This window comes from Micromys minutus (genome assembly GCF_963924665.1).
Source record: "Micromys minutus genome assembly, chromosome: 27".
Lineage (NCBI taxonomy): Eukaryota > Metazoa > Chordata > Mammalia > Rodentia > Muridae > Micromys > Micromys minutus.
In genome coordinates, this window is record NC_137962.1 from 42,166,909 (window position 1) to 42,183,112 (window position 16,204).

Sequence of the window (16,204 nt, forward strand, 5' to 3'; positions counted from 1 at the left end):
TTTAAGTATTTATGTTCCTTGTGTATTTTATACTAGGTTTTTTGTTTTTTTGTTTGGGACAAAAATCTAACTATGTAGCCAAGACTAAACTCAAACTTCGAGCCTATTTGTTTCCCAGTGATGAGACTACAGTCTGTTCCAGCTGTGTTTCAAATCATGTTGGACCACAAATGCCAGTTTTCTATTGTTATGTGAGAACATTAGGCCTTTTCCTTAATGTAAGGAAAAAAGAGATACCCTAGTGCCCTGGAGGGAAATGCCTTGTTCTTTTGTTGAATAAAACATTCTGTGACTGTATAATAGATTTTCCTTAAAAAATTTATTATTGCATGTGTATATGTGTATGAGTACATATCCTGTGTACATGTGTGTAGACAGTCTGTATTACTGCATGTGTATATGTGTATGAGTACATATCCTGTGTACATGTGTGTAGACAGTCTGTATTACTGCATGTGTATATGTGTATGAGTACATATCCTGTGTACATGTGTGTAGATAGTCTGTATTACTGCATGTGTATATGTGTATGAGTACATATCCTGTGTACATGTGTGTAGATAGTCTGTATTACTGCATGTGTATATGTGTATGAGTACATATCCTGTGTACATGTGTGTAGACAGTCTGTATTACTTAAAGTGGCCAGACTTGTACCATCAAGCTCTTTCACTCACTGAACTATCTTGCTGCTCCTAAAGATATTTTGAGTTCTATATTGTATCCTTTCTGAGTTCTTCTCTAGCTTTCTCTTTTCTTTTCCTTTCTTGCCTTTCATTTTTTTTTTTTTTTAAGCCCAATTTGACTTCTAACTCAATGTATAGCTAAGGATGATCTTGAACATTTGATCTTCCTGACTTTATATTCAAAGAGTTGTGATTACAGGTATGTGTCACCCTGCCTGAGTTATGTGGCATGGGAGACCAAAACCTTGGGCATCATGCATAGTAGGCAAGCATTCTGCCAACTGACTATATCCTTAGCACCGTATTAAGCTTTCATTAGTCTGTTTATCTCTCCTTCATGTCAGTCAGTTTTGTTGTAGTTGTTACACACATAGGGATGTGAGTGTATGCATGCACACTCTGCCTTCTGGCTCTGCCTTTTTTACTCTGCAGCCTCCTTTGCAGATTGGATTACAGCTGTTCCTTTCTTCACCAGGTCAACTCAATATGAGCTAGTTCCCCCGCCCCCCAACCGTGTGTGTGTGTGTATCAAAAATTTGTTTGCTTGTTTTGCTTTTGTTTTGTTTGTTTTTTCCCAAGGCTGCGTTTCTTCTGTGTAACTCTGGTCATTGTAGAACTAGCTCTGTAGACTAGGACGGACCCAAACTCACAGAGATCTGCCTCCTGGTTGCTGAGATTAAGCCACCACCACCCAGCACTGACTTTGTTTTTGTTGTTGCATCTTGAGTATTTTGCCTGTATGTCTGTCGGTGCATCACTTGCAGGCATGTAGTGTCTTAGTGCCACTCCTTATGAGTTGCTCCCTGTGAGGCCAGAAGAGGGCATTGGATCCATTGGAAATGGAGTTACAGACAGTTGTAAGCTGCTATGTGGGTGTAGCCAGTGCTCTTAATCTCTCTGAGCCGTCTCCCAGTGTGCACCCATCCAGCCACCCACACGTCTTTTTTTCTTTTATTTTTAATCACGTACACTGTGTGTATCTGTGCACATGAGTGCAGGTATCCACAGAGGGCAGAGGCATCAGACCCATCTGGAGCTAGAGTGATAGTTACGAGCTACCTCATATGGGCACCAAGAATAGAACTCTGGTCCTCTGGAAAAACAGCCCTGACTCCAAGTCACTGATCCATCTCTCCAGTTCCTCCATATATACATACATGTGTGTTAAAAAATAACTGTTTTCCTCCTGATCACTTAGTTTCTATCAGCAACGACTCTGAGACTCTTTACTAAATGTGTAGGCTATAACCTTTGGCTCATTTCCTGACTAGCTCATAACTTATTTAACCCATTCAACCTATTCTATGTCTAACACTTAGTTACCTCTCTCAGTCTCTGCCCACTTCTTCCTTAGTTTCTTCCTTAGCATCTTCCTGGGTTCATCCACCTGATGGCTTTTGTTGTCCAGCTTTCTATACCTGTCTCAGATCTCTCTCTAGTCTCTTTATTCTGTCCTGAGTTCAGCTGCTTGGTGATTTGTGTCCATTTCTCTGTGGCTCTCTTGAATCTCTCTCTCATACTCTCACTGTTTTCCAGAATTCTCTCTCTTCCTGCCAGTGTCTCACCTCCTGTTTCCTGCCTCAGCTCACTGGCCATCAGCCTTTTTATTGGCACGTGTTGCTTATAAGAGATTCTCTCTACATATGTATAATATATATAATATATACATTTGATATGTATGTTAGAGATATGCATATTATATATCTAATATATGAGATATATAATATGTATACATGCATACACACATGCATACATATCTATGTATATATTGGGACAATAGTCTTATTATGTTATTCTGGCTAGCTTGTAGCAGGCTAGCTTTGAATTCACAGAAATCCACTTGTTTCTGCTTCTCAGGTAGTAGGATTAAAAGTGTGCACCACCATACCCAGCTTGCATATTTTTATTTTTAACTTATCTATTCATTTTTATAGATAGATAACTAAGTCATGTTTTAAAATGCATTCTGCCAATGTCTGTTCTTTTAATTAGTGAGTCTGTACCATTTATATTTAGTATGTAGAATCGAACATGAAATCTCAGTGCTCAAGAGGCTGAAACAGGAGGCTCACCTTTGGCTTGAGGAAAGCCTTGACTACATAGTGGAACTCTGCCTGAAACAAAATGAGTAAATAAAAATTCAAAGCACACTCAACATTATAACTTTCATTTCAAGCACAATTTAGAAAGTTAAAAAAAGGATAGAAAGCTGGGCATAGTAGAACACACATTTAATTCTAAACACTCAGGAAGCAAAAATTAAGGCTGATCTCTGTGAGTTTGAGGCCAGTCTGGTCTACATAGCAAATTGCAAGCCAAACAGGACTATACTGTGAGACCCTGTTTCAGAAAACAGACAGATTCTGGCTTAGCACTATTTTACTTTTTTTCTTGAAGATTATGCTGTTTCTCTTTGGTTCCTTTCCAGGGCTCTTTCTTTGTCTTTCATGAGTCTGATCATTATGTATTCTAGGAGGATTTCTCTGTCCAGTTTGAAGTTCACTATGCTTCTTGGCATTTAAGGGGCTGTTTGTTTGTTTCTGTGTCTTCTACTACAGGATAGTTAGGTCTTGGCTTACAGACTCCAGGTCCCCTTGTCTGACTTAGTTCCCTCTGTGGTTCAGGTTAATTTCCACTCCAGTTCTGCCTTTTGTCTGTTGCTGAGTTTATTCCAGTCATTGTACTTATCAGCTCTAACACCTCCATTGGCTCGACCACACCTGCTTGTCTGTTTTGACACACTCGCTATCTCGTCAGTTTATGATGCTACTTTAAATTTTGTCAGTGGCTCTAACACCTGTCCTTCCAGGTTGTCACATATTAATGTCTCAGCATTCTCTTAGTTAGGTTTCCACTGCTGTGATGAAACACCATGACCAGAAGCAAACTTGGGTCGTATTTTAGCTCACAACTTGTTCATCCTCTAGGGAAGTCAGGTAGGAACCTGGAGGTAGAAACAAACTGAAAGAGTGTTGCTTACTAGCTTGCTCAACTTGCTTCTTTTAAAAATAGAACCCAGAACTACCTGCACAGGGTGGCACCACCCACAGTCTACTGGGCACTCTCTATCAATAACTAATCAAGAAAATACGTTACAGATTTGTCTAGAGGCAAATCTTATGAAGGTATTTTCTCAGTTGAGAGTCTCTCCCCCTAAATGACTCTAGCTTGTGTCAAATTGACATAGAACTAGCCAGGATAGTTAGTCCCTTGTCAACTTGACATACCAACATAACACTATTAAACAATAATATTTCGGGGCTAGAAAGATGGCTCAGCAGTTAAGAGCACTGGCTGAGTTCTCTTAAAACTGGGGATTCCTGTAAAATCAAAAAACAAGTCAAATACTGTACCCCAAGAAGGAAGAACCAGGGCATAGTCATAATATGAACAAAGTAAAACCAACTAACAACAGTGTGAATCACTTAGTGCCCGGGGTGTGGTATCCACTCGCTATCTTCTGGGCTCCTCCAAAGGGCTTGGATCACTTACTGGGCTCAGCTCTTTGACTTGCAGCTTGTGACTTAGGCTCAGGCTGGATCTATTCCATAGTTGCTGCTGTTCATGACAAGGCAAACCATGGTTCTGACAACTCAATAGCTTCTTTGTACCTTCAAAACATGTACTGTCTGGGTGACTTGTATACTACCAAGTATGACTATCAGCATGAGGTACAACTTTGGCTACTTCTGGAATACAGAGTCTGTGCGCTGACTCTGAGGAAACACTTCCCAGAAGAGTTTAATTGTCCCAACAAAATAAAGGTTTTACTTTAGTGGTTCTGGTCTCTTCAGTTCTTCAGCTCCAGCTGGCCAGAGCCACAGATGCTGAAGTCCAGGTATCACATGCATAGCTCTAATAGAGTTCTCACTTCCCTCTGAAATGTCACAGCCACATCTTAACCTCGTGTCTGTGATGACTCTCAGCACTCTTCTCAGCCAAACTCCTAAACATCGGTTCACTGAACTTCGAGCACCCAGTGGCTTTTCCAGACTCAATACAAATGCTACCATAGCATTTCTTCTGAGCTCTTCCTTGTTCTTTAGATGATACATTATTTTTCACTCAAATTTGGGCATCTTGTCTGTTATTGGTGGGCAAGTGCCTCCTCATTATCATCACATGGGGTAAAAACTGCTGACTGTCCTGTCTTCCTTGTCCACTGTCCTCCCTAGTCGAAGACAGAAGCTGCTGGGAGTGTTGCCTCAGTAGGTACATTGCATGCAGGAAGCCTTGAGTTTGGTCTCCAGCACCACATAAGCTATACATGGAAGTGCAAGTCTATAATCTTGGCACTTAAAAGGTAGAGGATAAGAAGTTCAAGGTCATTCTTAGCTACATAGCAATAGCAAGTTCTAGGCCAGCCTGGGCTACAGGAGACCCTGCCTCAAAAATAAAATGTCCCTGCTCAGTGTCCTTCAACCCAGGACCATACCTAATGCAGTCTCTTCCCTCATCTTGGTCTTCTACCTAACTTTTTGACTTTGTCAATCCTGTGATGTCCCTTTGGTAGAGTCCTAGGTCCTTATTGGGTTCTCTTTTGGGGGGGGGGGGCTTCTCCTTTTTAATCCCTTGCTGTTCTTCCCAGCATATACACAACGCCGCCTTCCTGTTTCCTCAGACCCTGATGACCCAGCATACCCAGCTCACTCAAAACTGCCGTCTCCCTCACACCAAAGCCTCAGTCTCTGTGCTCTAGAACATCAATCATTTCCTAGGTACAGCCCAGTCCATCTGGAAGTAGATAATTCTAGAAAATGCTCTCATCAGCTATCCATATCTAATGGTCTTGAACCTGGAAGTCCCTAAGAAGCACAGTTTTTCTTCTGCCTTATGCACTGTTCCTGATCGGAAACTCAGATCCTGCCCTGTGGGGCTTTGGTGCTCTGGTAGCCTCCAGTACTAGTTGAATGTGAGGCCCATCTCAAGGTCTTACTTGTGGTTGGAGCACACTTCCCACACTGCTGCTGCTGTTCCCTGCTTTCCAAACCAGTGCCAATAACCACGTATGTTATCTAGTCAACTTTTACTTTGGCATCATTATAGATTTGCAAAAGGTGTGCAGAGATCCCATGGCCTCCATTGCTGCTGATACCCTCTGTGCCCATGACTGGCCAGCATCTAGGAGGGACATGTAAAACAAACAAAAAGCCCATCAGAGAGGCCTGCTGCTGCCAGCCTCTTCTACCTTCTGTCCAAGCTTCATATGGGTTTCTCCAGCTTCCTACCCATCTTCCACTGCATGTATTCACCAGTTTCAGGGTGAATGAGGCTGGGTGAGGTGGGTTCTGACTGTGACAGGACAGCAAGAATAGACAGACAGGGTGCTCAGAGGGTCCATCTGAGCTTCAGGTGTGGATGCAGCTCTAATTTTAGATGGGTAGGAGGCTAGAGCTTGCCCTGAGGGTAGGGGCCATGAGCAAGGCATTTGGTGGAGACAGTGCTGGCCGTGACTGAGGACTTGGTCCCAGGAAAAGTTAGTAGATGTAGACTTCAGGAACTAGGGGTATGAGCGGCTCAGTTGTTGTCCATAGGCCAGTGGAGACAGCCTGTTCTTGGCCACAGTGAAGCATGCCATACAGACCTTGACCTTTTCACCCTTCACATTACCTACAGGAGTGCAAACCGCTTGCTGATAAAAACTACCACCATGCCTGTGCTAGTCTAGAGTGGGCAGCTGTGGGGAATGGGCAATGGCCCTCATTCTGGAACCTGCTCCTTCTGTGTGCTCCTGGATACAGAAGAGCACACAGCCTGGAGCCATTGTGGGAGGCTCCACTCAGATGATGTTGGGCAGGGCATATGAACCCAGCTCTGTTATCCATAAATATGCTCAGACAGCATGTTACCAGCTTCTCTCTGGGCAGCCTCACAGATGTTGGCATTTCCTTCCAATCACTGGAGGCATCGGGAGTTCTCTTGAACTGTTAAGCTGTGTTTTGCTGATGATTGTTTTGCTGTGTGAACCCTGTGTGCCTGCCTTTCTGATAATTTTTGCTCAAAATTTATAGTCTCCCTTTGGGTTTATCCTTCTTACTGACTTGGAAGGAATTTGCTGTACATGAACATAGAATGGGCTGTAAGAAGAGCTGCTGAGTGTCTAGGATAGGAATCTCAGCGGGAACCTTCACCGGGTGCTCACCTTTTCTGTTCCTTACTGCTAGACAGCCTTTCCCTCTTTGTGCAACTTGGGTTGTTGGAGAGACAGGGTCTTACTACACAGAGCCCAAGCTTGCCTCAGACTTACTTGGCTTAGCTTTCTGAGTGATGGCAACGCAGGCATGACTCACCGTGTATGATTTCCTTAGTAGAATGTAAGTTTTCCTTTTTCTGACTTTTTTTTTTTTTTTTTTTTTTTTTTTTTTTTTTTTGGTGAGACAAGAGTTTCTCTCTGTAACTCTGGCTGTCCTGGAACTCACTCTGTAGACCAGGCTGGGCTCATACTCAGAGATCCACCTGCTTCTGCTTCCCTAGTGCTGGGATTAAAGTTTCGAGCCACCACACCAGCTAGTTTTCATGATTTACCCTCGTTCTTCCAAGAGTGTATTTTCCTCCATCCATTCATACGTTCATTCCTTTTCGTATGCTGGGCAGGTGTGATGCCACGTCCTAGATGTAAAATTGAGAGTCACTTTGTCAAGTTAAAAAGATGCTTGGGTTGTTTTATTGGCTTGTTGATTTCTTCTTTTGTTTTGTTTAAAGCAAAGTCTTGCTAGCCTCAAACTCAGGAGTCTCCTGCCTCAGCCTGCAGAGTGATGGGGCCACAGTTGGAGTCACCACACCTGGCACACCTGGAGTTCTGTCTGTGGGTCAGGGCGGTGGGAATGGACACAGGCCTTTATCACAGCCTGCTTTCCAGCCGTTAAAGGGACCCTGTCACTATTACAATAGCATATAATGGGCTGGGGATGTGACTCAGTTGTAGAGCTCTTCCTTAGAATGCATGAAGCCTGGTTCAATTCCAGGTCCACCCCCCAATAGTATTTAAATTTTTTTTCTCACTATTCACTCATGTATAGAAAAAGTTCTTTATGTTAACCTTGTTTCCTGAAACCTTCATACATGGTGTCTGTGATGGTGATTGTAACAATTTGTAAATTGTGGTGTTTTAATCAGTGAGGTTTTTTGTTTGTTTGTTCTCTTAGTCCAAACACATTCCAGGTTTCTTTCCTCCTCTTTCCTGTCTTGGCCATAGTACTCACAGTGCCTTTCCTCTGGGCCACACTTGCTTTCTGTTCTGTGGTGGTATATATGTGGAAGTCAGATGACCCCGTGGATTAGCTTTCTTTTTCAAGCCTTTATGTGGGTTCCACAGTTCAACTCAGCCCATCGGGCTTCGGCTGGGGCTTTACCCAGAGGACCATCCTGCCATCCCCAGGCTTTCTTTAATTAGCTTTCTGCCTTTTGTTTGGTTGGTTTTGTTTGTTGATTTCCTCATGGTCCTGGTAGGTTGGGTCCTCATGCAGCCCTCTGTGGGCCCAGATGTTCTCCTTGTGACAAGCTCTTTTCTGAAGACTGTTCTGGCGGCATAAAGAGTGGTTCTCTCTGTTACACTTCTGTGAATTAGATTTGTTCATGAAATAGGTTTGTCTTGTAAATTCTTTGAAAGCTATAATGAAAACCCCTTTGGGTTGGAACTTTCTTAAATATTGATTGAAGTTTCTTTATGGCAATAAGAAAATCCAAATTTTGTTATTTCTTAATTTTTCTAGAACTTGTTGATTTCACCTGTGCATTCAGATTGTTTGCCACATAAAGCTTGTAACAGTGTCACATTGGGCTTTTCTTTCTTCTTTTTCTTTTTCTTTCTTTTTTTTTTCTTTACTTTTATTGGTTCTTTGTGAACTTCACATTATGTACCCCAATCCCACTCATCTTCCCTTCCCCTTAGACCCACCCACCACCCTTGCAACTTCCCCCTCCAACAGAAAAAAAAAATCTCTTTGTGAAAGCTGTAGTGTCTCACAGTATATCCTTTGTCCACATTTCTTGGCTTGCAACTATTCATGGCAATGACTGGTTGGTTTGGTTTGAGGCTTCTGGCTTCTGCCACATTGTGAATTCTGAAACCTCATTTGGACTCCTGTTGCTGCCTTGTGCCATGGAGATCCTTAAGTTTTGGATCTGTAGGCCCCGCCTCCTCATGTACTCCTGGGCCCGAGAGGTGTCTGAGCTGGTCTGCCTGCTCTCATGTCCTCGGGCCCCACTCGCCAGCGATGCCCACAACCAGGGCCCGCTCTGCCCTGCTGCCCAGACTCGGTGCAGGGCCCGCTCTCCCTAGTGTTACAGCTGGTGAGGGACACGGCCATTTTTCTCACTCTCATGACCCTGGGGCCAGCTGTCCCTGCCATAGATGGTGAGGGAATGGACGAGGGTATCTTGACAAGAGTCAGGACCAGCTTTCCTGTGCTCACACCCTCAGGGGTGGCTCACCTACAACCCTCACATCTAAGGCCGCTGTACATGGTACCCAGGCAAGATGTACCCAGGCCTGCTCTCCCAAGTGCTGCAGCTAGTGATAGGCAGGGACAGCTCTCCTGCTGTCATGCCCCAGGGCCAGCTCTCCGACCATGCCCAGGTGGAGAGTGGGGCCAGTTCTGTGCAGCCCTCAGACATCAGCATGGTCCAAGTTGGCAGCCCAGACCAGGGAAGTCCGCCTGGCCTTTGGTGGTAACAGACCCTTGCTGCTACAGGGTTATAGACCCAGATGTGGCCCCCAGTGGCAGCACAGATCAGGACCCCACTATGGTCCCAGGTGGCCTCACCAGCTGCTCACATCAGGCTGTTCCTCAGTACCTTCAAGTCTCCAGTTCTGCCTCTTCACTGCCCCCATTCTTCTGTTTCTCTCTCTCCCATTTCTTCACCACTTTCTTGCTCCTCTTAGTGGTGCCTGGGTGTCTGAGTGTCAGGGGTCATCTCAAGAGTGCTCTGTGCCATCCATGCATTATTGCACCACGCAGGGGTCATCTTGGGAATGGTCTGCCACCCCACCCCCCATCCCATGCCTGGGTGGCACCAGACTGATGTTCACTGCAGGCTGGCTCCCTGTCCAGACCTCATGGCACTTTCTGGTTTGCCCCTTGCTCGGCCTGCCTGAGTGACCCTTGCAAAGGTCATCTGTCTTGGACTCACTCCTACCTGGAGTCATGGTCCTAGGTGGGATTTTTTTAGTCTTTACTTGCTCTCTTTCCTGGATGCCTGTCCAAGTGCCAAAATGGTCTTAGGTTCACTTCATTCAGATGTCATAGGTCAGAACCCAGAGCACAGACATAGTCTCTCCTCTCTGTCACCTACTGATGCACATGTGACACAGCAGCCACACCTGCAAGGCCTCTAGGGGCCGGTGGTCTTTTTTTTTTAAAGTGTGGATGATTGAACCCAAGAATTTACAAACTACAACCATGGCTTATGCTCTAGCACTGAGCTGTGGCCTGCCTCATCTCTGTGTCATCCCAGCATCTGGCTTTCCTTCTGTGCTGTCCTCACTTCTGTCCTTATACCTTGCTTTCTGGTTACTAGTCATGAGAAGGAGCACCTTTTGAGTTTCTTGACCTTTATCCTGCTGTGTTTTAACTTCTTTCCCTCTCATTACTTTGGTTCATTTTTCTGCTTGTGTAATAGTCAGAGCCTAACTCCAGGTCCTTGTTTAGATTGCTGGTCAGGCCTTTGCAGCCTGGGAGTGAGGTGCTCCCTGCCTCTGCTTCCTAAGGATTTTCTTTTGTGCTTTCTCCTCATAGCTCTTGGATGATTCTAAGAAAGTTCTTCACTTTCTTCTTAGAGTTTTGGGAGTTTTCAGGAGTTTTAGACCAGCTTAACACTTTCAGGGAAGAATGCACATGTGTAAAAAAGAAATGTGGAGAGAAACAAAAGTTATTTTAATTCAATATATCAAAAAATTAACATGCAATCAATGGAAAATAGAATTCCATATTTTACTTTTTTTGGCATTTCATCATTTATTTAAATGTTGAAGCTCGCGCACTAAGTTTCTACAAGCTGGTGAACACTGACAAACTATTTCTCCCACAGAACTATAAGCACACATTTGCAGACAGTATACATATATGGTTGAGCTAACATTCATACACATACACCTTAAGAATATTTACTAAATTAAAGAGCAAGACAAAGGCAACATATGACTGAAGATATTTAATAGCCTCCTCTCGTTTCTTTTTCAGGCCCTCCCTGTTCATATTTTACATTTTTCCTGCCAAGTTTAAAGTCAATCATGTTTGACCTCTGCAGTGTATCTCTGCTTACACCCATTCCATTTTCAGTGCCTTGTGGGTCATAGTACAGAGCGGTAGGGTCCAGGCTACCGCTGAGCTAAACTCTGCTGGTCTGCTATAGCTTTGTTAAAACATGCGTGTGAGGCACTTGGCACTACTCTACTGTGACGGTTCACATTGTACACACCTACCCTGGCTCACATGCATGCTGGTAGCAAGTCTCCGGCCATTCCAGCTTTCATTCTGTCCACCTGCAGGCTACCCTTAGTTTTAAGCTCCAGGTTGCAGGCTGCTCCCAGTGCACAGGAGCTTGCATTCTTGTAGGAATGAATGGGTCTAGAGGGAGGAATCTTGCCTGCACCTACTTGCGGAGCAGACAGGTTACCCACATCACAGGAGCAAATCATTCTAGGGTGCTTACTCGGTTCAGCTCCTCTCACTGCAGCCGGACATCTGCGGAGAAGTGTATGTACCATTCTGTGTGAGGCACTCTGCCAGGCTTTGTCCTACTTGTTGAAAGCAGGGTAGGGACCCCCCCCCCCCTCATGTGATAAATTGCAATAGGGGAGTCATAAGACCTGTGAGGATGTGGTTCTAAGTCTGTGAGACCTGTTTTCTGCTGGCCTACCATTCTGTAGCCAGGACTTGCCATGGGCTGCCCTGTACCATGGCTGATTTTGATATTTTAATTCTTGGGAAATCCTGTGAGTTCAGTGGGAGTTTCTCAGTTTTACCTTGGACTTCCTGTTTCCTAGTCCTACGGAAGGTATAGTTTGGGTGCCCAGATTAACCAGACTCTGATTCTCTCTTTCAAATTGTGCTCATATGAACTATGGGGGAGAGGGATCCCCTCCTTTGTAGAGACTTTGAGTTTGTAGCAGCAGGGCTACAGAGTAGAATTAAGGAGCACTGAACTCCAGTCAACATCCCTGGGTCTCCCCCTGGTTGGGCCTTGCCACTATACCCTGGGCAGAGGCTTCTGGAGTCCCTGATATGGTCTGGTGGACAGAACGGAGTCTAAGCCTTGGCCTGGGACACCTGCTGCCTGGCATGGCCCTCCCCCTACCCTCTACACTGGTATAATTAGCCCCACGACAGGTGCCATGGATCGAGTGCCTGGCCCAGCCCTAACCCAGTGATGCCCGGCCTCAGCCGACCTGCCTTCCCTGCTAGCCTGGGCTGCTAGCCCAAACCCTATCCCATGAGGTCCCCTGAGGCCTCAAGCCCCACCCACCTCCTGTGCTCCAAACACACCCACTGGAGTAGAGACAAGCAGACAGAGGAGACAGACAGAACCCCAGCCGTAGCCTGGCCTCAGACTCTGGGAATCCCCAGGCAGGCCCTGGCCCTGCCCTGCCCTCAGTGCATGTCCAGGTGGAACAACTCTAGCCTGGTGGCGTCATCATTCCAGCAAGCCACCTTTAGTTCTGAGACCTGGTGGGCAGTTTACAGTCAGTGAGCTCTCACTGGGCTGTACTGGCCTCCTCTCCATGTGTAGCCATGGTATCCACAGTCCTAGCAACTGTTATTCTTCCCCTAGTGCAAGAAGAAGCACACGCTGCTGTGTCCTGACTTTGCCCGCAGGGGTATTTGTCCCCGTGGCGCCCAGTGCCAGCTGCTCCATCGTAACCAGAAGCGACATGGCCGGCGGACAGCTGCACCTCCTATCCCAGGGCCCAGTGATGGAGCCCCCAGAAGCAAGGCCTCAGCTGGCCATGTACTCAGGTGACAGATCAGTGGGTGCTGCAGTCGTGAGCTTATTTGAGCTAGAGGTAGCCCATTCCTGCTCTAAGGATGTTTAGGACCCTCTGGGGTAAAGTCTTATTCCAACTCTGTGGGCTTTAGATCCAAAGAGGAATCTCAGTTGGAGGCAAGAGCTCTAAGATGCCTACATTCTGGATCCCTGAGTGTGGACAGTCACAAACACCCTCATGCATGGAGGCTTTTAGAGACCCACTCTACAAGAAGGGAATGAGCCTCCTGGGAGGTGGGGCTATCAGAGTTGTGCCCATATCCTATGGATTATAGGGATTCCCTACAGATGAACCCTGGGCTCTAGAAGGTGAGGAATGAACTGGAATCTCACAGGCTTCAGCCCTATCCACCTCAGGTAAAAGTCTCAGTAACCAGCATGTCCTTGGACTGTAGGCCAGCCTTAGATCTGTACAGACATGCCCAGTGGACTCGGGTTTGGTGTGGGGTTAAGGGGCTAGGAGCCCTGTTACACTATAGGTGCTGTGCACCCTCTCCAACATCACCCTCCCTCACTTTTGTTTCCCCTTTCCTGCAGGAAGCCCACTACTACTCAGCGCCCTGCCAGACAGATGTCCAGTGGTCTGACCTCCAGAACTGAGGCCCCAGCCTCTCCTCCCCCCTCCCCAAGGGTATTAGCCTCCACCTCTACCCTGTCTTCAAAGGCCACCGCTGCCTCCTCTCCTTCGTCCTCTCCCTCTACTAGCTCCCCCACCCCTTCCCTGGACCAGGAAGAAGCTGCCTCTGGGACAGGTGGGACCGGCTCAGGAACAGGCTCCAGCAGCCTCTGCAAGCTGCCATCCTTCATCTCCCTGCATTCCTCTCCAAGCCCAGGCGGCCAGACTGGGCCCCAGGCCCCCAGGAGCCCCCGTACCAAGGACTCAGGTGAGCAGTCTGGCCCCTCCAGGTTCTTTTTAAACATACACTCAGAATGGCATCTCTGGGTGGGGCCTGGGAGTTAGTGTACTGGATGCCCAGGGCAGGCCAGTGAGGAGCAAGCACAGCAGTGGCCGCCTTGAAGACCACCCCAGCGAGGGCTGATTTAATTAGAAAGCACCCATTTCTGTTAATTTGTTCTGGAAGATCACCGCACACTCCTGGAGAGAACAGATGTTCCCTCTCCCCAATGAGCGTTTGGGGCTTGGTAAATGGCTCCACTCAGCCTTGTTTAGGAGAGAAAAGAGGATTTTATGGCTGCAAACGACCCTTTCTGTAAACATTTTACAGCTCTCTGCGCGTTTGAGTGACGATAAACCCCACGCAGCTCGGCGGGCTGCAAATTTGCGACCATACGGCTATCATTTTATTGTCATATTTCACGGCCGTAACGTTAATGGAAGATGCTTTCTGCAGGCTTCTCTAACAGCCCCACTGAGCACACTCAAGTGCTTGCTGGAGGGGCTGCCTCCTGGTTATATCGTCCTTCTTGGGTGCAGAGTAGATGATACCAGGCCCTTGTCTAAGTGGAACCTAGATGGGACAACAGTTCCTTCCATGTAGGTGGCACTGTCTGGGGAACAGCTGGGGACCCTGAGGCAGCATGTGTTTTTTTTAAAGACCAGGAACCCAGGAGTTAATCCCAAGAGGAAAGGAGTCACAGGGTGTGAGTGCCCTGTATGTTGGTTGGACCGACTAGAAAAGGGCTCCAAAAAACTCATGAGGTTTGTTCAGCCAGGAACACAGCTGGAGGGGCAAGTGCAGCTGAGCCTGGGACAGTCTCTGGCAGGAAGCCTGGCTGTGCCTATTGAAGCAACCCAGAGGAGAAATGGGGGCTAACCTGGTTGAGGCAGTTGAATCTGCAGGTCTGGGCCCAGCTGCTGGGCCTCACTCCTGTCTTTGGTTGACTGGGCAGTGAATGGAATTAACAGCCCTGAAGAAAGGAACCCCACCATGAGAGGCCTTACAGGGGCATGTGGGCCATGCCACAGAGCCACATTGCAATAGCTGTGGCCATCAGGACACTGGTGCCTGGGAGGGTGACACAGAACATTTATGAAAAGAAAGCTGTCACCAGGCAGGAGCCCTCAGGATATTCCACTCCAGGGACCCTTTGCTTTCTGCCCTTCCTGCCTTCAGACCCTGTCAGCTTCTACTGGTCTTACCCTACCCTTTTGGGGGGCCACCTGTTCTTACACACATCAGTTTTCCATGCGGAAAGGACACCTGCCTTGTCTGTGTCTGGCAGCCTTGCTCCCAGGTGTGAGTGTGGCATGTGTCTGCGTGTCTGCAGGCACCAGTATTTATAGCTCAGCCTGCAGAGTGTTGTGGCTCCCACCTGTGGGCCCGCCCACTGTACACGGGCTGCCTCGCCCTCCTAAGCTGCCACTTAGCCCAGGAAGACCTTGAACTGGCAGAATCCTGGTCCTTTTCCTCTCTGCTCCTCAGGGCCGGGATTGTGCAGGGACTGAAGATGTAGATGAGACCTGGAGGCTGACTCCTTGCAGACCTTTGTTGACAGGCCTGGGCTGGTAGTTTTCCTAGGCCTGAGCCTCAGCCAGAAACTTGGAGTGGGGAAGTTTTTGCTGAGCTGGAGTGGCTTGATGCTTGACCTTTGCTCTCTATATAGGGAAGCCGCTACATATCAAACCACGCCTGTGAGGCTCCCTGGGGACCAGCCCGCACCTACCTCAGACCCTCACCCCTGGAGAGGATGGAGGCTCTACCCACCACTGCTCCTGAGGAGAAGCAGCCTGCCACTGAGCCCAGCTGGGGCTATAAGCAGGGACACGTAGCTCCTCTCATTTGGCTCACAGCCTCTGGAGACCTTTGTGTGCCCAGGCCTTGTTCTCCCTTAAGCCAAGGCCCTGTCCAGTCCCTGTTTCTCTCCTTCTCCTCCTTCGTCACTTCTCCCTTCCAAGGCACCCAGCCTCACTCTAGGACTTGTCCCCGGGTCCCCACCCATCAGGGTGCCATGTGAGACTCATCCCAGCCTGTCTCCTGTGGTGGAGTGGCAGTAGCTGTAGGACTGGTGCCCCCAACCCTCCCTACCCAGGACTCCTGCCCAGGAAGAGACGACTGGCTAAGCCTCTCTGGTGGGTATTTTATGTTCAGCAATAAAGGTTTTATCCTGTGTCTAGTTGGCCTGTCTTGACTACCACATTACCACAGGACTGTGGGCAAATAGGGGAGGCAAGAGTATGGCCTGCTCTTACCAACTCTGGTGTGGCTCAGGTTCGGAAGCAGCCTTTCTCCTTGGCCAGGTCCATGTAAATGGGGTTTGCTGGGTTGCAGGTTATAGTCTGAAGTTACATGGGACAGACTGGGGCTGAGGCACAGGAAGAGAAGGCCTGACTAACCTGGAGAGGGGCATGGCTTGGATAGACGACCTCTCTGCGGTGCTTCCAGAAGACTGGGTTGGGATCTTGTTTCCTTCCATGGAGATGCTGGATCCAAGGATGTCTGTCATGATGTTTGTGTAGGTCAGCTACTGCCTCATGCTATACTGTAGTGTGCGGCACCTCTACCATGTAGTTTGGGTCCATTATGCCCTGCTGTGACTCAGTACCCCAAGCCTCTCAGCCTTTGCTGCACCAA

The 16,204-nt window shown here is 47.4% G+C and overlaps 1 protein-coding gene across 2 annotated transcripts in view; it reads left to right on the forward strand.

Moving 5' to 3' along the window:
- The window catches only part of ZC3H3 (zinc finger CCCH-type containing 3), an 85,729-nt gene extending 70,006 nt beyond the window's left edge, over positions 1-15,723 (forward strand). For both annotated transcript variants that reach the window (XM_080938964.1, XM_080938965.1), the window contains 3 exons: positions 12,459-12,643; positions 13,209-13,555; positions 15,237-15,723. In XM_080938964.1, the coding sequence (XP_080795090.1) occupies positions 12,459-12,643; positions 13,209-13,555; positions 15,237-15,268 (564 nt within the window). In that variant the 3' untranslated portion in view covers positions 15,269-15,723. The remainder of the gene's footprint in view (positions 1-12,458; positions 12,644-13,208; positions 13,556-15,236) is intronic.
- The last annotated feature ends 481 nt before the right edge of the window (positions 15,724-16,204 follow it).